Source organism: Gouania willdenowi, chromosome 3, assembly GCF_900634775.1.
Source record: "Gouania willdenowi chromosome 3, fGouWil2.1, whole genome shotgun sequence".
In the NCBI taxonomy this organism is placed as follows: Eukaryota; Metazoa; Chordata; class Actinopteri; order Blenniiformes; family Gobiesocidae; genus Gouania; species Gouania willdenowi.
The window spans coordinates 41,198,595-41,222,812 of record NC_041046.1 but is presented as its reverse complement, the minus strand read 5'-3'; the positions used below and the strand labels follow the sequence as shown (position 1 = coordinate 41,222,812).

The window sequence follows — 24,218 nt, the reverse complement described above, 5'->3', positions numbered from 1 at the left end:
TAAGTTAATTTACTGCGGTAATTCCTCACTCTTATCTTTATTTTTCTTTATCCTTTATTTATCCCTTATCCTCACATTTATCACTATTATTATTGCTGCTGGTTTGTGTTTTTGTTTTTTTATTCTGCGCACCGACTACCAAGTCAAATTCTGTTCTTTTTTTTTTTTTTTTTTTATATACCGGCAAAACAAACCTTTATGATTCTGATTCTCAATGAGTACAAAATGCTGTGAACACCTGAATATGCATGAAGGAAAAAAAAACAAAAAAAAAAATCAAAAACATCATATACCGTGAAATCATTAGAACTTAGAAAAATACCATGATATACATTTTTGGTCATGCCGTCCAGCCCTAGAACCAAACATAAAACAAGGTGGGGCTTTTTTTCCTTCACTGTACTTGAGGCAACATGTTTTTCTCTTGGCAAAAAAATGTAATTATATATACACAAATAACTTTTGTTTTTGCTACACATTTTTCATGAGCTGAACTCAAAAATGTGTTCTTTGTCCACAAAATGCCTATTTCTCTCACGTATTGTTTATAAATGTGTCTCAATCTGTGTTAGTGAGCAGAGGTAATCCATCCACCTCACAGATGCTGAATAGACAGCATGATTATTATTACACAGCTGTGCCCAGGGCTGGAAACAATAAAAGGCCATAATATGACAAGAAAGCACCAATGTGTGCACATGTGGGACATTCCACTCCTCACGTATATTCTTTCACATAAAAGACAGAAAATAGGAGCTTAATATTCATTGAAAAATATGACTAAACTAAGCAAAAGCCTGTCGTAATAACCTGCATGGATTTAGCTCGTTTCTCATTTAAATGTTGAATAATGATTTGCACATTTCAGTTCATTGGATTCTTTCAGGCCTTCTCATCCAACATCAGTGCCTGAACTCTTAAATCATGTGGGTCAAACTCATGGCCCTGGGATCAAATCTGACCCATAGGATCCAAAATGGCCCGCAGCTGCAGGACAAAGTTCAATGTTTTTCCATGCTTTTACCACATGATTTCAGTCATTTTCAATCTCAAATTGTTGAAATAACTCTTAATTATTCTAAATTACTGCTCAATCCAATTATTCCACAAAATTTCCCAAAATTAAATAAAAAAGATCACAAAATTAAGGAAATTTCAGTGATTTTCCTTATTTTCCTTATTGCGAGCTTATTTTCACTTATTGCTTGGATATTGTTGGTGTTTTATACTTTAAATACATACTTTTATATCATTTATATGTGGAAGTACATTGCTGTATTTGAGCCCAGAACTAAAATGAGTTTGACCCCTGTTTTAAATGCTCTGCAAAATGAACGACACAAATGCTTTAAAAAACACGCCAACATCTAACAGAAAGGCTGGTTGGAGCCCGATATGTAACAACCAGCTGAAACGTTTTTGATTTTTTTTTTTTAAATTGTTATAAAACCTGAAATGTAATAACTGCTCAATAATGTAAAAAAAAGTGCTGATCCCAAAATGTAATACAGAAAAATATAAAAATAAAATAAAATATTATGAATAAAACATTTTAAAACAAGATAAAATTTTAAAAAATTAAAAAATAAAAATGTAATAAAACCCAACATGTTATAACTGCTGCTTTTTTCTGCCCCATAACGTAATAACACTATTAGGGCAAAAAGTTTTGTTACATTATTTACCATTTTATTACATTTCATGTTTTATTACTCTTTAATATATATATATATATATATATATATATATATATATGGCGCTCCATGTAAGCTTTTCCATGGAGCGCCATAACCAAGTGACTGGTATAGTGTACAGGAACATCTGTGCAGAGTATGGGCTGGAAACCCCAAGGTCAAAGTAGGAAACACCTCCAAAGGTGGTAGAGAATGACCGAGCCAAGATCCTGTGGGACTTCCAGATACAGACGGACAGAATGGTAATGGAGAACCAACCAGACATTGTGGTGGTGGACAAAGAGCAGAGGAAAGCCGTTGTGGTCGACATAGCAAAACCAAGCGACTTCAACATCAGGAAAAAGGAACACGAGAAACTAGAGAAATACCAGGGGCTCAGAGAAGAGTTGGAGAAAACCTGGAGGGTGAAGGCATCAGTGGTGCCCGTGGTCACTGGGGCACTCGGGGCAGTGACCCCCAAACTGGAGGAGTGGCTCCAGCAGATCCCAGGAAATACATCAGACATCTCAGTCCAGAAAAGTGCAGTTCTAGGAACAGCAAAGATACTGCGCAGAACCCTCAAGCTCCCAGGCCTCTGGTAGAGGACCCGAGCTTGGAGGAAAAAAGAGACCACCCACGATGGGTGAGGAAGAGATTTTTTTTTTTTGTTATATATATACATATATATATATATATATAAATATATATATATATATATATATATATATATAAAACGGTTATATATATAAATATATATATATATAACCGTTTGGGTCTTGTTACATATCGGAAGAGCACCAGATGTTAGACTACATGTATATGTACTAATAATTAATCATAGTATAATTAATTAATTAATCAAAGTATACATAATACATAATGCATGCAGTACATAACAATTTGGAGTAATGGCTGGTTATCAATGAGTGGGCAAATCATATTACAAGAACATGGTTATTTATAATATAAAGGCTTAGAATGCATTAGAAACATAATATTTTCTTTAACTGATCTGTTATTCTTCCATTATATGAAAAAAGTTCCCTCTGTGTGTAACCTACAGTATATATATAAATATATGTGTGTGTGTGTGTGTTCAGGTTGATCATTTTTAAGCACTTGGCATAATATTTAAATATTCAAGAGAAGAAAGAGAAGGACATCCACCCTCCCAACAACACTTATTTAATCGCTTTAATTAAAAGTGTAATCATCATTGTTTATTTATCACCTGCTCATTTCAGACACAAAAAAAGAAAAGAAATGCAGTCGTTGTTGACGTAGCATTATGAAAAAAATGCAGAGTGGAGGTGTATTTGTGTGAGTATGCTCTCAGTTTACAGCAGAGAATGAAAGTGTCTTGGGGCTCAAAGGATAAAACTGATAAAAAAAAAGTTGTCCTGGCTGAAAATTTAATGAGCTTCATGGCTGTGAGTGCTCTGAAAAGGTTATTATCTTTGAAACTTCCTTCATCTTCTCTCCTCTCTCAGACACTGGGCTGTGGTTTTTTTTCTCTTTCTCCAAAATGCTGCGTTCAGGGCGAGTCAAATGCTGCTGGATTCGTGTCAGCGAGACAGAGGGAATCTCGCTGCCAATTTCATGCTCATGAATTTAAAAAAAGGTCAGATCACTGCCTATGAATGTCAAGCAAGGTGCTGCTGATGAGCATGTTTTAGGCTTTCTGTGGTTACCATTATGTCTCTGATATTACCCTGCTAAATATCAACCAATCCTGATGTTATTCTATTGTTTTCTAATGTGCCTTAATAAATGCACAACCTGTAGAATGTGCTAATTAGTTATTATAGCAATAAAACCACAACCAGTGTTAAAATAACCCAAACTTTGACAAATATCAACATTGAAATCTGGGAATCATGTCAACCAGCAGTGTTTAAACTCATTTTAGTATAGGAGCTCATTTTGATCTGAAAAGAGCTGCAGATTTGGGGTCAGAAAAAATAGCGATTTCAACATTTTTATACCGTAATTTGCACCAAAAAATATCTGACAACATCCAAGCAATAAATCAATCGCTGCAGAATCTCCACTTGAAAATTTCTTGATTTTGTGATGATTTTTTGTGTAATTCAGGGGAATTTCATGGTAATGTTTGTGAAAACATTAGGGCTGGAACTTTAATGTGTTAATTGTGGATACTTTTCTCATTGCAGGAGTTCCCGGTATCCCATAATACTGCTGCACAGACTCCAACTGTAGAACCTGAGAAGTCATTGCTGTGCTTCGTGCACGTTCATTTTTGTTTTACAAAAAAAAACAGCCCAGTTGTATGCAAGTCATGCAAGAAAGATCACCAGAGGTCTTCTAGGCTCTGTCAGCACATTAAAGCTTAATATGAAGCCGCTAGGGCCTCAATGCTAAACATGTAGCAGCTAGCACCTCAATGCTAAACATGTAGCAACTAGCACCTCAATGCTAAACATGTAACAGCTAGCACATCAATGCTAAACATGTAACAGCTAGCACTGCAATGCTAAACATGTAGCAGCTAGCACCTTAATGCTAACCATATAGCAGCTAACACCTCAATGCTAAACATGTAACAGCTAGCACCTCAACACTAAACATGTAGCAGCTAGCACGTTAATGCTAAACATGTAGCAGCTAGCACCTCAATGCGAACATGTAGCAGCTAGCACCTCATTGCTAAACATGTAGCAGCTAGCATCTCAATGCTAAACACGTAGCAGCTAGCAGTCCTAGTGGAGCAGACAGTGTCTCCAATCCACACTGGACACTCAGACAGGGTTCAGAGCCAAAATTAATAAATCCATAAGTGACAAATGAATAAAGTCAGTGATAAATGATTGTAGTGGACAGTCGACCACTCTCTGTGGTAGAGGATGTGGGCGGGGCTAGAAGCGATGCTAGTATCGTCCATTTCACACTATTCATCAGCTTCATCAGTTGCTCTGTTTATTTAGCCATAGATATTCTAACTATTTTACACTGTTCAGTTTCCACTTCTCTGGAATGTTCTGTACTTAGTGATGTTTTTTATTGTATTACACAAAAACATATTTGTTTTAAAAAGTTGACAAAAAAATCCAGAAAAGTATGAATATAGGTTAGTTAAATTTAAGTTTGTGCTTTGTGAACAATGCTATCCTAATATTCTTTATTCATATTGCACATTATGTTAGCATCCAGTGATGGAAATAATAACAACAATTTTGTTGTGAAAGATTATTTATTGTTTTCATTGATTCAGTCCAATACCAAAATCCATTTAAATTGGTAAAACGTTGCTTCTCGTGTCAAATATTGTTAGATCAAGATTAATTTTTTAATCAAGTGTTACCTCTAGAAATAAGCAAGTTCTTTCCACAATCTGAGATTACACTGGTGTGATATAGCCATGGGAAAAAGGGAGTCTCTGCAAAGATTGTAAATTATAAATTTAGAAGAACTGACTCATCCGCAAGTGAAGGCTATGGAATTTTACAATTTTACAAAATAATTTGTGTTCTCTTTTTCTTGCAGGAATATTTGGATCCCCTAAAGCAGTGGTTCTCAAATGGGGGCAATGGCACGACAGGTACTTGAAAAAGATGGTGGAAAACCAACAATTAAAAGCATTAAAAACGTGGGGATTTATTTTTCATTTAAATCATAATATTGATGATGGAAATTATTTTGATTAGAGCATGAACTGAAAACACAAGGAGGGAGATGACCGGAAATGATAAAAACTATAGAAATACATCTATTCAGGAGGCACTAAATGAATGTGTGTTTTTTCACAGAATTCTGAGCAAAATGTAGTCGGACAAAGAACTCAGATAAAGGGGGCACTTGAGCCAAAAAAAAGTTTTGCCAAAGACAATTACAGAAAAACCTCAAATGAAAAAGGTGAAAATACAAGTTCTCTGGTTAAAAATGAATGTTTCTTTCACAAAAGCAGCGCGTGTAAAAAGGAATTAAAAAGTAGGAGTGAGAAGAAAAGATGGAGGTGTAGATGAGCAGAAAGTGAAGCAGCGGTAGAAGCAGAAGTCTTTGCCAGTGATGTGAACTTGACGACAGTGGTTTGAATCATTCATCGGCTCCTCTTAACTATTTATGGCAATCTCAGTGAACACTGGAGCTCTGGCTTTGTGCCGTGTGAGAAGACTCTTCTCCAGCGCCGTCTGTGCTCATCTCTCCAGTATTCTTTAGACTCTTTATCTCTCACTGTCACGCACACACCTGCCAACTGGGGGTCATGAAAGTTTTAGCAACTTGGCAAAAAAATCAGTTGAGGTTGAACATCTCATGTCTGGAGATGGAAACAACGAGGTAGTGTGTTCAAAAGGGTACATGTGCATTATGTCTCATGTCATGCTTATTTATTTATTTACTGTTATTTATTGTAATGGTTGCCAAAGGCACCAAAACTACTAAGATACAACATGTATTACCTCATGTGTACGCATAGAAGCTGTAGAACTCTTTCAACATCACTTAATAGCATTTGTTCTTTAACAGTAAAGAGGAAAAACATTGTTACTAAATCCTTAAAACGTCATGTATATCTCCGCTCAGTGCTTTACATTTGGCGAGCCAGCCAGGAGCCTTGCTGTGTGAAAAATGTTTTGGTCTGAAAATTTAAAAAAAAAGAAAAAAAAAAAAGGTCTGTATACCACGCAAACACACAGGAATGAACTGTACATCCCCGTACTGTGCACTACATATACTCAATGAGTATATACTGTCTGCTACATACTATAAGTATGGTTGGTATGGTGACTGTTCCCACTGATGTATATACTGTACTTTCAAGTTTCCCAAGATTAATTTGGAACCTATAAGGACAAAAACCTGAATCACACTGAGGATAAATATCTCCATTGATTCTCCATCTGAAAGTTCTGAAAACATTTTAAGTGAGAAAGTGACCAAGTAGATTATCAACATGTGCTCATTTGATCATAAAACTCACGAACCTGCCATTGTGCGACTGAAAACTTCCTGTTAACTTCAAAAGAAGAGCCCTATTTACAAATGTCTTAAAAAAAACTAATGGAAGACAAGAAGACATGCTTTTGTTTTGAAAAGGGGATGTTTGATTTTTAGCTTGAAGCTGGTCCCAGGACGATTTTACATTTTCACAATGCATCATGGAGCGGTTGAGTATGACGAGTGTGCCCACTGTGCATACTTCAAAAATGTCCCCATATACCATAATTTCCGGTCTATAAGCCGCTACTTTTTTCCCACGCTTTGAGCCGTGCGGCTTAAACAATGACGCAGCTAATTTGTGGATTTTTTTCCGGTTTTACAAGCTTCATGACGCTTAAAGATTAATCTGTCACATTAGACCAGGTGAATTAATGAAACTGTTTATATTAATTTTGATCAGTCATTTTTGTCATGATGCACAGACCCTCATTGTGGCAACGACACAGAGAAGTGCATATGATACAGTATTCAAGTTGTCACACAGAGAGAGAGAGAGAAAATTTTGAAAATTGCTAAATTATTGGAATGCGGCCAATATTAGGGCTGGATATCGCCAGGTACCTCGCGATACAATACTGTCACAATATTTTTTTCGCCCACGATAACGATATCACGATACAGCGATTCTGCAATAATCGTACATTGCAAGAAATTTCATCCACAATACATTACGACATCTGTGTCACTGAAGACATTCAGAATTTATTGACTGCACTGAATCCATTTCACAGAAATGACAAAACATTGTCAATCAATTTCACATGAATGACATATATATATATATTGTTTTCATCATGTATTGTATGTTGCAGTATAACTTATATATCGATATTTGGCTCCAATGTATTGATAACATAGCGAGACGAAATATTGCGATATATATTATCGAATGTGAAAGCACTACATACTCATTTTGACGTCAGACTTCGTACGAGTAGTACGTTAGTATGACATTTCAAACACAGCCATAATGAACACATATACAAATACACCACAAATGACTTCAGAGATAAAGAATTGGCTAAGTCAACTATTTGCTTCTTTCTGGCTCAGACACAACCACACATTACTGCATGATCCGCTGTTGTCTAAATAATAACAGAACATCCTCACAGGATCAACAACGGGAGAGAAACTCCTCCCTGTTCTAATAATAATACATTAAACATGAATGGAAATTACATCTGTGGCTCAGAGCAGCAGCAGCAGCATGAACTCTCTCAGAGGATCGTGACATGTGTCAACCCATCATCCGCCCGCGCGCACACACACACACACACACACACACACTGCTGTCATACTGCGAGCACGTGGAGTGAGATCCATTACATGCATCATTCAAAGACTTCACTGCTTTACTGTACTCTACATTTATTTATGTGTTGCTTTGCATTTGTGACACTACCATTTTAAATCAAAGTCATGTGCTGTTTCATTTATCCACCATTTGTTTGTTCAGATTAATAATAATAACAACAATAATAATAGAAGTCTTAATGACTGGACATTATTACACTCTTATTCCAGACTATTTACCCTGGAGAGCAGTTAGTATTAATTTCCACTTGAATGGTGTTAATAAAAAAGCATGCAGCTCATGTTATAAGAAATAATAAGTTACTGATTAAAAGTGCAACACCTAGAAATCAGCTGATCATACATAGTAATAAATAATTAAATGGGGATTTATCTGATGTTTATCTTATATAGTGATGTTGGAGGCACAGTGAAAACATTCTAAATATTCCATTGGCCTTTTCAGGACCTCAATCAGAGAAAAACATTTACTACAAACACATTTTGATTTGCCGTGAAATGACTTAATAAGTTATAGGCGTCTTGTTTTCTTTTGTTCATTAGACCATGATGAACAACAACCAACAACAGTGGCCTTTTTCAAAGTGATCGTCACATTTTATACTATTTGTTTGATCAGTGAAACAGGAAAGGGATTTAAATAAGGGCATTTATGAAGTATTATTGTTTATTAAAACAGTGTAGTAAACTATTATACTATACTATAACACGTATATTGTTCATATTCTTCTGGTCCACAGTTACCAATGACTGTTCTTTACATTTACCATCTATTTACTGTTTATTTTCCTTATATTTATTATTTATTTACCATTTATTTCGTATATATATTCACAATTTATTTACTATTCATTTACTAAATATTTAGAATTTATTTACTGTTTATTTCCATGTATTTATTATGTATTTACTATTAATTTACCATTTATTTACTATATATTTAGCATTTATTTACTGTTCATTTCCATGTAATTATTATGTATTTACTATGTATTTACTATTAATTTACCATTTGTTTACTATACATTTAGCATTTATTTACTATATATTTACCATTTATTTACTGTTTATTTTCCACATATTTATTATTTATTCACCATTTATTTCGTATATATTCACAATTTACTATTTATTACTGTTTAATTTCCATATATGTATTATTTATCTACTATTTATGTACTATATATCTAAAATGTATTTACTATATATTCACCACTTACTGACTGTTTATTTTGCATTAATTAATTTATTAGATGTGTACTTATTAAATATGTATCTTTCTCATACATTTTTGTTTTTACAGTATGTGCATTATGTTCACTTGGGGGAAAAATATCAACATTAATGCTTCCCGATTCATCATTTCTCACTTTTAAAAAGTTTGGGGTTCCCCAGTGTGTGTGTGTTCATATATCCATCCTCTGAGACTAAAGAACAAAAACCTCTGACTTTTAATGGGAAATGTGAAACAAGGTCACTGTGTATGAGACTTGTGTTGAATAATGAAGATAATTATGAGATTGTGACACTTGAAAAACTCATATTGGAGGAGGATCTTTTGCCTTGACTACACTTGAGTCGATAATGGAATGGCTGCAGCTGCTGCACTCTCAGATCAAAGACCTAAACCATTATGTAACGTCCTTCATGAGGTTATAAAACACAAGCACTCCATGATACAGAAAAGAACATTAACGCTGATGGATGACAATGATTGCATCCCACGTGATTGGACAAACGCAGGCCCTTAAATGATGATGGGAGTCAGGGTCCCATCCAATCTGTTGAGTTCAGGGGCCCCTACGGTGTGATTCTGATCCCCTACGGTGCGATGTCGCCCCCTACTTTGTGCTTTTCTGTAGTTTTTTTCCTTTTTTTTTTTTAAATCGGTATCGTCGTAATACATGTTGCACACTTGGACACAAAAGGGACCCCCAGGTGTGCACGTGTTGTTCTAACTCTCTTTTTAATCTGAAACACACAGATCAGTTTCAACGTCTATTTAATACAGGCAATTTACTCGGATGCTCCTGTTTTTACCCGAGGACCCCGAGGACCCCTGCAGCCACTGAGCTGCCCTCAATGTTGCCTGTGTGCTTCCTCCGCTTTGTAACCGTAACCACCATCCAATATAAACAGTGTACTTCATAATCTCAAAATTAACGAGTTGGGGGGTAGTGTCCATAACAGTCCCATTATTACAGCGGGCCCCACATTATACCTCATTTAAATTTTAAACATTTAAACAACTCATTGTGTCCTCGAATCAGCCTTTTAAATAAAATGTTTAGGGATGCACCGAAATTAAAATTTGTGGCCATAGCAGAATAAAATAAAAACGCTTGCTCCAATACCCAATAAAGTGGTAAAGTTTTTCACTATTTTTTTAAATAGTGCATAAATAGCCTAGAATACATTTTTATACCTGTTTTTTTAAAGAAAGTAAATGTTTATTGAATAATATGACTTTTTTTTTTTTTTAAATATTCCAGTAGCCTTAGCTTTTCAAAAAAAGCACAACAAAGTTTTTCATTTATATTAGTCCTTCAAATAAAACAAAACATGCATTCCAAAAAAAAAATCTTAAGTGCATTAAAGGGGAGGCATGATGAAAAAAAATCACTTTATAATGGTTTAGCTACAGTGATATACATCCCTTTAACCTCATTCAGAGGAACAAAGTGTAAAAAGTTCTGTTTCCTCCCTTGTTATTCCACATTTTGTAAAAAGTCAGCTTTAAACAGGACAGTTGGATTTTGCCCACGTTGGCAGGTGACGTCACCTAACACGCCTCCTAGAATGTGAGCTCCTCCCTCTCCAACTATCTAACAGGTAAAACAAACACTGCTGTTTAATATATAATATATATTATACATTATTACCATATATGTAAATACAAACTGCACTACTTTTTCTGCTGCCGATCGTGTTGGGAGTCACTGCTTGGAGCCACGGAGGCGTTTACACACATCAGCTGTTAGCACTCCGTGCTAATGCTACACCAGCCTATGCAGCGAGACCTGACATTTGCTCACAAACTAAACAACGGACTCGGTTGTGGAATTGGATGGTTTCCAACTTTTACGCGGTGACAGAGAGCGGTAAGCAGAAAGGAGAGAGTTTGGATGTATTTGTGTGCGGAAAGGAGGAGCTGCTGCTGCTCTGGTTCTGCAGCAACGTGCACACACTTTTCTGACTCAAAATCACTGCACGTTGTTTGATTGCGTCACACGCTACTATTCGGCCTTGCTTTTAACTCACTAAACCGAAGGCCGAATGTTGCTTTCTTTGAAATATTCGGCCAAATATATTCGGTGCATCCCTAAAAATGTAGGGATGCTGAGGAGGCTCTTTATTTATATTTTTTGCTATTCGAGAACTGTAAAGATTTTGAGTTTTGCTCAGAGTAAAATGCAGTGCAGTGTGTGTTCATGCCATTGTTAGAAAAATGTAATTTAACGTTTTCCTTCAGGTTAGGTATTGAGAGAATCCTTTGTTAAAGTGATTGAAAATGGTGCAGTTAATAATAAGAATGTTAACAATTTAGTCTCCTTTCAAACTACATTTTTTTAATGTATTTTTTTAACAAAAGTACAGCTGACACTTTAATTCCAAGAGGTAAGCTATATGAGCACTATATAAATCCAAACCCTTATTAATATTATATATATATCATTTATTTCCCCCACATATAATTTATTTTGCCCACATATTTGTCTCATTAACTTGTTATTGTCTTCTCCCCTCACCGCCTAATAGCGCAATACTATTATTATAATTATTATAATATCACACACATGCACACACACTTACTGTATTATAATGTATAAAATTTGTAAATATTGTCTATGGCAACTTGTCAGCATTTCTCTCTCTGAGTTGTTTATTAATAAATAAAATAAAATAAAAAAAATTAATTAATAATTCCAAGAAGTAAATATGGGTTAATTTTGTTTCGTTTGATAAAATAAAATAAAAATTGGTTTTGACATCGCTGTTATTTGTACTTTTTCTTTTCTTTAAAAAGTAGGGGGGGGGGAATCAGTAAAAATCGTAAATTTTTTTTTTTTTTTTTGAGAAAATCAGAGATTACATTTTTAGGCCAAATCGCCCAGTCTATTACAAAACCTACTTACTTTCTATATATATATATATATATATATATATATATATATATATATAGAATATAGATAGATAGATAGATAGATAGAACATGATCAGACTCGCGTGACAAACACGCTGTACGTACAACGTGTACCATATAGAGCAGGTCGTGCAGTGGGCGTGGCCTCACAACAAAGGTTTGACCCTGTGAAAGAAAACAGGAAAAAGCTCCTAAAAGCAGGAGTTCAGACATGTTTCAGTCTGAGTCAGAGTCAGAGGACGACCTCCAACACCTGCCCTCAGACAGCGGGGGCAGCGACGGTGGTCTGGACCAGGATTACCGGGACTCACTCTCACCCAGGACCCGGAGCAGGAGGACGGACGAGTGAGTGCACAGTGCACACACACACACACACATGAGCTGCTGGTTTCCATTAAACCCTCTGGTTTTAACGAAGCTTTTAAACACGTTCAAACGTGTTTTATTTAATGTAACAGTTATAAACCTACTTCTGCAGCGCGTGGACTCGTGCCCGTGCTGACGTCGCGGCGGATGCGCGCACGGCCGTTTAAATGATGGGAAACTAAATTACCGCGTTTCAACCAAAGACAAAGGGTTTAATATTCGGCATTTACTCCCAAAATAAGATGAGTTAATCTGCACTTTATTTGAGTTATTAACAGGTAACGTCCTTTACCTATTTATGAATAAATAAATAGGCTACACTAGGGTTTTTCAACCTTGGGGTCGGGACCTCATGTGGGGTCGCCTGGAGTTTAAATGCGGTCACCGATCTGTTTTTTTTTTTTTTTTTTTTTTTTTTTTAATCAACTAATACATTTTCAAAATGTATTAGTTGATTAAAAACAATAATTAAAATTAAAATAATGATTAAATTAAACTAATTATATAAGTAATTATTAAATTAAATTTAAACAACCATAAAGAACTTTATGTTATACTTTCACTTTGCCAAATATAAATCTAGTTCAAATAAAATGCAATAAAAAACTGTATAGTATAGCAAACATGATCAAAAACTACTTCTAGAAAATAAAAATCATCAAAATGGGGTCACGATCCAAAAAAGGTTCAGAACCACTGGGCTGAAAATGGATTTGCCTTGTGTTGTCAACACAATAATTATATTATTACATAAAATATGTTTCCATAAAGGTTATTCACTTTTCATGTGATTGTAGTGTGAAATAAATAAATAAATTACATACAATAACACTAATAGTGATCCACATGCACTAATATATACCATAAAATATCAGCTCATGAGCTCTATGAGTCAGCAGTTATTGTAGCCTTTTTTAATGTGTCTAGTGTTGATGTATTAAGATTTATTTGTGTTGGTAAGGAACCTGTTTACACTAAGTTGTGATTTTTATTTTTATTTTTTTTTTATAGTTTTTATTTATCGTGATTTTTATCATTATCATCATAAATAGCAGAAATTATTGGGATAATTTTTTTTTGTCAATATCGCCCATCCCTAATCGCAATCCTTCCAAATACACAAGTCCAACTAAACTCTACAATATTTTCCAGGACTCAGTTTTCACATGCTTCTACCACATGATTGCTGTTATTTTTAATCTCAAATTGTTTAAAGAAAGCTCAATTTCTCCAAAATCCTGCGATTTCTTCAAATTATTCCACAGAATTTCCTCAAATTAAATTAAAATTGGTCACAAAATCAGGGAAAATGCGTGAATATCCCACATGAACTGATATACGTCACTTATTGCTTGCATGTTTTCAGTGCTTTCTATCATTTATATGCTGAAGTGCAAACTAGGGCACACAAATGTTAAAATAGCTTGTTCTCCTTCCTAAAATCTGTGGCCCACTTCAGACCAAACTGGTCCGTATTTGGCCCCTGAACTGAAACGCCTTAGTGGGTCAGAACATAAACAACTGTGGTGCAGTGCTTTTGGATGTTGTTATTTGTCAACACAAATCTGAATATGGATATCGACTAAAAACTATGTACGTCACTAGAAATGTTAATATTTAATCTAGTCTGTTACTTTTCTATTAAACTTTAATTTTCCAAACTTCTACATGACATAAATAGAACTTTACAAGTTGGTACACCTTAAGATAAAAAAATTAACTATTACATCAGGATAAAACGTATTATTACAAGCCATATTAGCCAAAATGGTATTGTTTACAGTAGTCTTCCAATGAATGATTTTAGCTTGATGATACATGCTTAAATTGTTTTTTTATTAGCACTTCTGTGATTTATTAAATGAAAATCAAAACTTTACAGCACTTTAAAACGAGGGTGCATGAGACAAACATGCACACACATGCAGAAATGATAATAAAAATAAGAATAAAACAGTACGCTGGTGTCCCACTGTACTACATGTAAAGCTTTACATTGGCTACATTTACATGAGAGCTTTAATTCCCCTTTAATTCAGAATAAAAATGAATGTAACGATTCACTCAACTACCGATATGATTTGATTCACGATACTGTGTTCACGATACGATTCTCTCACGATTTATTTTACAAGAGGGGACTGTAGACAAATGATGACTGAAAAATAGTCCTTTTTTTTCGGGAAAAAACTAGAAAATACTGTATTATTTTTCATTGTCAAAAGAATCCCTTGATAAACTATTCAAAACAATGCAATTTAACTAAAAAATAAATCTTGAATGAAATAAATAACGGAATAATACAAATGAAGAAGAAGCCTATTTATTTAAATTCTGGTTCTATCGTAAACAATGCAAAACTGTATAATAGTTCTTTTTCTTTTTCAAAGTGCAACTGAAAATGTATTTTGTGCCTTAACAATTGGACTTAAAAAAAAAAAAGAAAACAGTAATTTCACTGTATTTACAGCAGATGTTTGTTTGGACCAGCAGAGGGCGCTGGTAACCCAGTGGTTGGTTGGCATGCATATATTCATGCAGTGAAGAAGAGATGCTATGCTAGCAGACAGAGCTAATAGAAAAACGTGACTTTTACAGATATTCACGTAACATTACAGATATTCTTTCGGTGCTATAGGGGTACGGAATAATTTATGAACATGTTTAAGAGTAGAAGGCGGCCAGAAAGAAAGTAGTACCAGATTCCGCCCGCTGACTACACTTCTGGACAAGAGAAGGATAAATAGATATAGCGGCCTCTGCTGTTTAAAAAAAGTATTGCGATTCAATTTTCAGAGCATCGATAGGAACCGTGATACCTATGAATCGATTTTTAACTGCCTTACGATTAATCGCTACATCCCTAATAACTCTTTAAACTGACCTTGTAAACACCTAATTCCGAATGAAAATGGCCTTTCCGAATTAAATTAAAATCCAAAGTAAGCTGGTTTATTCAGATTTTAACTTTGCATTGAATTATTTCCTAGATCTTGTATTGTATATATTAAATCTGCTTTAAATTGATTCTGGTCGTTCTGCGCATGCTCGTCCTGTTGCAATGACGTGCTGGTTACGACATTATCCAAGATGGCAAGGCTTTGGAATCTAACTACAATCAAAATAAAAGTTTAAATATCGCTTATTATGTGGTCTTCTATGTTCTAGCTGAAAAGAAAAGGTTTGTTTTGTATTTTTTTTCTGGTATACGTGAATACATCACATTCGTCCCCTGTCCAATCAGAACCTTTCCCAACCCCCAGACCTAAAGCACAATTAAATAAAGGCAAATAAACCTATTACTATTATCACAATTTACTGAAATAAGTCAATATATTAATTTTCCTGAATCCTCACTGTTCCTGTTCAGACATCAAGTTTGGTGTGAAATAATAAATATATATATATATATATATATATATATATATATATATATATATAATAACAGAAGGTATGTAAATTATTCAGGCAGCAGGGATTGACGGACAGATGGTATTTGTGAAATAAGAGACACACTACCATTGAGGTTTGACTGACAGCATCAAAACTCTATTATGTGGGTTACACTTAGGGACGCTTAACTAATGACTAATCTATGCAAACCCCTCATTACTGCATTTCTGGTGCAATTTTTAAGTGAATTAGTGTATACTAGTACAGTGCCCCTCGGAAGTATGTATTCATATAGTAGGAGGAGCTTATGTAGAGTTGTCAATTATGTCCAAATGAGTATGTGTTTCATGTTCGATATACAAAGAGGTTTATATACACTGTACTCTGTAGTGTTATAAAGGGATTTATTTTTGCGGGTGTAAAGTAAAATAGCGTGTGCGATTTTCCCAGTTTAATTCTATGGGACATGTGCATGATAAATGTGTTTGGTCGATTCCTCATTTTTATATTTTTTCATTTGGTGTATTTTCTTGTAATGTATGTTTTTTGGAGTCATTATATGTATTTTTGTATCTTTCTGTTGTCTTTTTGTGCATTTTTTGTATAATTATTGTTTTTTGTTGCCATTGTAGTGTGATTCTGGAGTCATTTTGTGTATTTTTGTATCTTTTTTAGTGTAGCTTTGTGCATGTTGTCATTTTGTGTATTTTTTGTATAAATATTTAGTTTTGTGTATTTTGAGTCATTTTCATATTTTTGTTGTTGTTTGGTGTATTTCTTGGTAATGTATGTTTTTTGGAGTAATTTTGTGTGTTTTTAGAGCCACACACACACACGCACGCACGCACGCACGCACGCGCACACACACACACTGCTGTCATACTGCGAGCACATGGCATGATCCATACCATGCATCATTCAAAGACTTCACTGCTTTACTGTACTCTACATTTATTTATGTGTTGCTTTGCATCTGTGACACTACCATTTTAAATCAAAGTCATGTGCTGTTTCATTTATCCACCATTTGTTTGTTCAGATTAATAATAATAATAATAATAATAATAATAATAATAATAATAATAGAAGTCTTAATGACTGGACATTATTACACTCTTATTCCAGACTATTTACCCTGGAGAGCAGTTAGTATTAATTTCCACTTTAATGGTGTTAATAAAAAAGCATGCAGCTCATGTTATAAGAAATAATAAGTTACTGATTAAAAGTGCAACACCTAAAATCAGCTGATCATACATAGTAATAAATAATTAAATGGGGATTTATCTGATGTTTATCTTATATAGTGATGTTGGAGGCACAGTGAAAACATTCTAAATATTCCATTGGCCTTTTCAGGACCTCAATCAGAGAAAAACATTTACTACAAACACATTTTGATTTGCCGTGAAATGACTTAATAAGTTATAGGCGTCTTGTTTTCTTTTGTTCATTAGACCATGATGAACAACAACCAACAACAGTGGCCTTTTTCAAAGTGATCGTCACATTTTATACTATTTGTTTGATCAGTGAAACAGGAAAGGGATTTAAATAAGGACATTTATGAAGTATTATAGTATAATAGTTTACTACACTGTTTTAATAAACAATAACACATTTATTGTATTGATATGTTTACCATTTATTGACTGTTTATTTTCAATATATTTATTATTTATTTACTTTTTATGTACCATATGTATTTACTCTTCATTTACTACACTAGTACAGTGTCCGTTGGAAATATGTATTCATATAGTGGGAGGAGCTTAAGTAGAGTTGTCAATTATGGCCAAAGGAGTATGTGATTGAATGTTGGATGTACAAAGAGGTGTACATACTCTGTAGTGTTATATAGGGGTATATTTGTGGGTGCAAAATAAAATAATGAGTGATTTCCCTGGTTTAATTCTATGGCACATGTGCATGATTTTTTACTCGTTTTTATATTTTTTTCGTTTGGTGTATTTTTCTGTAATGTATGCATTTTGGAGTCTTTTTGTGTATTTTTGCATAAATAATTAGTTTTGTGTAATTTGAGTCATTTTCATATTTTTGTTGTTTGGTGTATTTTTCTGTAATGTATATTTTTTGGAGTCGTTTTTTGTGCTTTTGGATAAATATTGTTTAGTTTTTTGCTTTATTTTTCTCATCTAGTATATTTTTATTATAAATACTGTGTGTGTGTGTGTGTGTGTGTGTGTGTGTGTGTGTGTGTGTGTGTGTGTGTGTGTGTGTGTGTTTTAGCAGTACAAAAACGTTTTTAATATTGACCTTTTCTTTTTTGAACCCAAACAAACTGCGACACAGTGACGTCATGAACCTGGTACCGGAAGTAGCGTGCTCAATACCGTGCTTATTACCGAGAGTGCTGTAATCTTTAAATTAACGTTTTGCAACACCAAATTACTCCAAAATAACGAATGCACAAACTCGGGGTATTTAGAAGCCGTTGACAAAGTTTGAGGTCGTAGAGACACTGTGTCGGGGAGATATTTGCTCCACAAACACACACACATACATACACATACAGATTTTCTTTGCATTACAAATATATAGATATACAGTGTTAAAGTGGCACATTGAAATCATATACTATTGTTTTCAGGATATTTATCGTCTCCCACATGCTACTTAAATGCTGCTAGGTTCAAAAATTATTTATTGCTCCTAGCAATCCCTGCTTTTTGCTTATTAGGCATAAGTAAGTGTTGGCTTATGTTTTCCCTCAGTGATCATATAAAAATAATAGAAAACGGTTTAATCTTTGTTACAAAATAAAGATGCTCCAACTTAGTACAGATAATTTTAGACTAAAAAGGCTGAAAGAAGAAAAAAACAAAAAGGTAAACTTTCATAATATTAGCCATTACATAACTGATTTAGGAACATTCTGCCATGCTAAGAACTTATCTTACCTAGCAAATATTTGTGTTGCATATTGACATAATACATAAAAATAGTGCAAGTTTTCTGCTTTACGAGCTGCTACCATGGCTACAGTTATCATTAGAGTCAGTTAAAGCAGTGTTGGAAACTAATATCACTGTCTCATCATATTGTTCCACTACATAAATCTTTGCAGCCAATCTTAATGGGTTCATGTGACCAAACCGTATCCATTCATTCATTATTATAGTATTCATTATTATTGGTGCGGTCACTCTGGTGGTCACTTCACAGTATCTTACTTTTATTGGCCCATATTTTATAAATATATATAAAATGCCTTTACATGATTTTAGCTGCAATAGCTGAAGCCTGTGAAGAAGTTCAAGCAAGATCCAATAGAAAGGTCTCAAAGTACTCAGGCCATCATAGTTTGTTGTATGCCGTCACCCTCATAACAAAATATTTGGGCATTTCGAGATTTTAAGCCCAACTTATTTTTTTGAGGGACCTTTGCATGCTCATACTTTTTAGTGTATAGCATTTTAAAATATTAACCTTAAAAATGTAGATTATATTTAAAATATGCATTTGTGTTTCACAGTGATGACTTCACAGAGGAGGAGAGTTCCGATGAGGAATGGAATGACAGTCCCGTTAAAGAAAGACCCCCCAGGAGGCAATGCCGCTCCCTGTATGCGTCCCTAGTGTCTTCACCTCTCAAATCTGCTTCTAAAAAGGTAAAAGTGAAGCTTCATTCTGCATTCACACCCAACGATGATGACGCCCCCCCCCACAAAGGAAGGACACTTCACCCCTCCTGTAGGAAAACTTTACATTCTAGGCGACAAGCCAAAGGACAAAAATTGAATGCAGACGATGGTGAAGATGAAGATCGGTGGCGTGATGTTGATGAAGATGATGATGAGCCTCCTCAGCCACGGTTCAAACCAGACAGGGATGTTGGCCCACAGCTGAACAGAACCGCTAATTACACACCACTTGAGCTGTTTCAGCTGTTTTTCTCCTCAACGGTAATTGACACGTTGGTGATGAACACCAACGCCTATGGAGAAAGAAAACACAAAGGGCAGAAGGAAAGCTGGGTGCCTGTCACAGTGCCGGACATGCACTCCTTTATCTGCTTGGTCCTTTATATGGGCATGGTACCGCTAAAAACGCTGAAGGAGTTCTGGAGAGGATCCAAGCTCTTCAGCCTTCCATTTCCTGCCTCCGTTATGCCTTGCAGACGCTTCCTAGCTATTTCTCGAAGTCTACACATGAACGATCCCAAAAAGGAAGCAGCCAATGACCAAAAGAAAGGGACACCTGAGTATGATAAGCTCTCCAAAATAAAGCCACTATATGAACAGATAATACAGGCCTGTCACACCTTCTTCCATCCTCACCAGCATGTCTCAATAGACGAACGGATAGTTGCAAGTAAAGCAAGGTTTGGCTTTAAGCAGTACATCAAAAACAAACCCACCAAATGGGGCTTCAAGCTGTTTGTTCTGGCTGACTCAACATGTGGCTACACCTTGAACTTTTTTGTGTATGTCGGAAAAGAAAACGCACAAACTGGAAAGGGGCAAAGTTACGACGCGGTGATGAGACTTTTGAATGTTCCCTTTTTAGGGAAGGGCTACAAGCTTTACGTGGACAACTTTTACACCAGTCCCACTTTGTTCCTCGACCTTCTGCAGAAGAAAATCTGGGCGTGTGGCACCGTTCGAGCTAACGTAATCGGTTACCCCAAAACTAAAAAGACTACCGCGTTGGAGAAAACAACCCGGGGAACCATTCGGTGGATCAGGAAAGGACAGTTGTTGTTTGTCAAGTGGTTCGACAGGAGAGAGGTAACGATGTGCACCACGATACACAAAGTATATGGCAATGACACGGCCACGCGCAAAGTGAAGGCAACAGATGGCCAGTGGAGCATAAAGCAGGTTCCTATTCCCAGCTGCATTAAAGATTACAACAAATACATGGGAGGCGTCGACTTGTCTGATGCACTCATTGGATACTACAACGTTCTTCATAAAACGCGACGATGGTACAAAACTCTTTTTTATCACTTTGTCGACATAGCGACAGTGAATGCCTTCATTCTTCACAAAGACATGTGCAAACTGCAGAATCGTGTTGTTTTGACACAGAAAGCCTTCAGAGAACAACTGATTTTGTCCCTGGCCGAGATAGGTTCCTCTCCAAGTCGTTCCGCACCACAAAACTTCATGCTACCCGCCTCGCCTATCAAAGCCACGTTTGCTCCATCACCTGTCAAAGTCAACATGTCTTCCCAAATTAAAGGACTGATCACTTCACATCCTCCTCAACCTGGAGCGACCCCTGGCTCTACCACCTCTGTGTCACTTCGCCATCTCACTGACGCACCGCCCGGTTCAGCCTCCAGTTCTCCAGGTTTGGGTCACCTTCCTTCTTACTTTGTAGAAAACATGAGCAACATCGCCTCCAGGAACCGGGCCACAGCCGGCAGAAGGGCTTGTGTGGTTTGCAAAAGAAAGTCACCGGTCTACTGCAGCACTTGTCAGAAGACACTGTGCTTTACGTCTTTAAGGAACTGCTACAGTGAGTGGCACAGAAAAAATAACATCTGTGTTTGAGTCTGCTTGCGCCAATGTTGATTAGCAACTCGTCCTGGGTAAATAAGTAGCTTCAATCATCACTAATAAGCAGAACTCCCTTTTAGCAATACCATGTTGTTTATGTTGAGGATCAAAGATACTTCAATTTGAAGAGCAAACTTCTGCCAACTAATGAGCAGGTTAATGATCCTAGTGTAGCTACAGCATAACTGAATAATAGCTCAAACACTGGGCCAACCCTTTAAAATTATGGAATAAAAACACTGCTTGGATCTATGTTTAAATATTAAGACATCCATCAATCACTGTTCAAATATTTTTATGGATGACTCAAAATTATGTCTTCAAAACCTCAAAAATGTCTCTTCTTTCTTGTGTTGCCACCAACTTGAATAGGTGCATATCACCAAGTACTGTACATGTTTTATTTCATTACTAACTTAGTTCCTCACTGTCAACAAGCCGGCCCCCAATCTTATTTTGGGGCTTACGCTGAAATATCCATAAATGGCCGAATTTGAACATCTCCCAGATTGATGTTTTAACATGGGGAATAGTGGAATAATTTTAACAAAAATGGTGTGAAGCCAATCACTGTCTTCCTTGTTTGGTATAGAAACTCAGGAAGTCGCTGTAAGAATCAAGTATGTAATGTGGGACTCCATGTCCCACATTGAAATGTGCAAACTTTTGCCATCTATTTTCCAAGCAAATCTTCCATTTATTAATCAATGAGGCTTACACCGTCTTTATTTGATAACCAAATTATTGACTCCAGCAGCTTTATTGTAATTGTATTTTTGCTATGTGTGCTTTGTTATTTTCTCTTCGATTGTGTTCTAAATCTCTGTCGACTGGATACAATGCAGCTTTCACTTCATCCTCAACAGGGAGTGTAATTCATTCTGAAAACATTTCTGACAAATGTACAATCATCCAAAAACTGCCACAAAGAAGGAATCACACACTCCGAGTGAGATTCAGCATCAAAGAGGGCCGTATGTCGATCAATCTCCAGCTGAAATGATTGTGGAAGTGGGCATCTCGCCTCCTTTTCTACGTGTTTCTAAAACACTTCTGTGAAGCACTGCAACTTGAAATAGCTTGAAATGCCTGTTGATGTTACAAGAATAGACTGTAAAGTAACTGAAACCATAAACTTACATTAAAAAAGGAAACGTACGACTGTTGTGTATCAACTCGTTTGGAAAGGTGTTGATCCTCTGAATGCGTTTAACTTAACACTGTGACCAAACTGTGATACTTGAGCTATGAAACAGTGTTTTGTTAAGTTGCAGAATGTCTATGTTTGAGTACATTTTTTTAAGATTTAAGTTTAAGAGATCCATGCGCTGAAGGCTGAGGCTTTTGTGATGATCACAGTGAAGTCATGAAGGGTGAAGATAAAGTCACCAGGGTACTTCTTGTTGAGTTGAACCGGCCTTAGGCACCGTCTTCCATGTTCAAACCTATGTCATTGCTCATCTTAACACAAAACCAGAAGTAGCTAAAAAAAAAGTGAGAGTGAATTATTTTCAAAGGAGAATCAAGTACAGTGTTTCCTGAACTTAAAGAATAACTAAACCCCCTGGTTTTTACTGACTTACCACTAGTGGGGAAATTTTAAAAAATGCCTTGATTATGGGTGGGGCTCCTGGAGCAGTTGAAACACAGCCAGTCTATACTATAAAATCTCTAAAGAACAATCTACGCCAGGGGTATTCAACTAAATTTGTGAGAGTCCAGTCAGTGAACCTCCCGCCCCTGCTAAGGTCCAAGCAAATAAATAGCTACAAATGCATTTCATACAATCCCACGTTACTGGCTAACGTAGGTAAATAAATCAAAACAACAATAAAACCTTAACATGTATATTGAAAAAATTGTCATTATTGTTTCAAGATAGCACTCTTTCGAATAGAAATATAATTTACAACACTGATCTATGCTATGCTACCTAACACTCAATATAGCTTTTTATTTCCAATTCTCTCAATCCAATCTACTCACCACAGTTCGTAGAGTCCACAGGTGCTAGTTTTTATAGGAGGGGCGGAGCCAACAGTGATGACATCACAGAATCTCATTCTCAGCCAATAGCAAAGATCAATTGTAATAGCAGGGTTTCAACCCATAGAGGGCAGTCACTGACATTTTACAACAAAATACACAAAATTTAGATAATTTGATTAAAATGTCGAGAGTTGGACCAGATTCAATCAACAGAAAATATATTTGTTTTCAGCAGACAAAAGAGGTTTTGGGGTTTAGTTACTCTGTAAGTCTCGCTGTGTGTGACTGTTTACTACAATCACAGATTATTTCACTGTGGTCACTCAGAAATGACCTTTGTAGACACTTGAAACTGAAGATACCTCATGTTGTACACGTGGCTTTTTAAGGACTATTTTCATCAGTGGTTCTCAAACTGGGGGGTGCGCAACGTCATGACGGGGATGCGAGTCGGTACAATGGCCTTGCTGAACGTTTAACAGAACTTCATTATTATTGTTCTAAAATATGTGATTACATGTTTTGATTTTTGAAGAATAATAGTTACAATTTTAAATTTTTTTTAATAAAGATTACATTTTCTATCCATTTTGTTGATATTTTGTTACAATGGGGTCAAAATGTTTGGGGACCACTGACATCAGTTTATATTCTTGGTTGTCAAAGTTCAACATACTGTATACCTCATTATATAGACTGTCCTGAACCCTTGTACCTCAAATGTGTTTTTGTACATTTAAACGAATAAAAATTCATCATCAACGTTTTGAATTTTCAGATTTTTAATTTCTTTAAACTTCTGGAGTCGCTACACACCTTGGTAGGTGAATTGAAGTGGGAATAAGCGGG

General features: G+C 35.6%; 2 protein-coding genes across 2 annotated transcripts in view; one reads left to right on the top strand and one right to left on the bottom strand.

Annotated features, from left to right (window-relative positions):
* Positions 1-24,218, bottom strand: part of LOC114460871 (protein kinase C-binding protein NELL1-like) — a 376,823-nt gene that overhangs the window by 170,362 nt on the left and 182,243 nt on the right. The gene's annotated exons all lie outside the window — the stretch shown is intronic.
* Positions 12,216-23,978, top strand: LOC114460901 (piggyBac transposable element-derived protein 4-like). Its single transcript, XM_028442775.1, has 2 exons — positions 12,216-12,438; positions 19,349-23,978. The coding sequence occupies exons 1-2, from the start codon at positions 12,305-12,307 to the stop codon at positions 21,372-21,374; spliced, it is 2,160 nt and encodes a 719-aa protein (XP_028298576.1). The 5' UTR covers positions 12,216-12,304; the 3' UTR covers positions 21,375-23,978.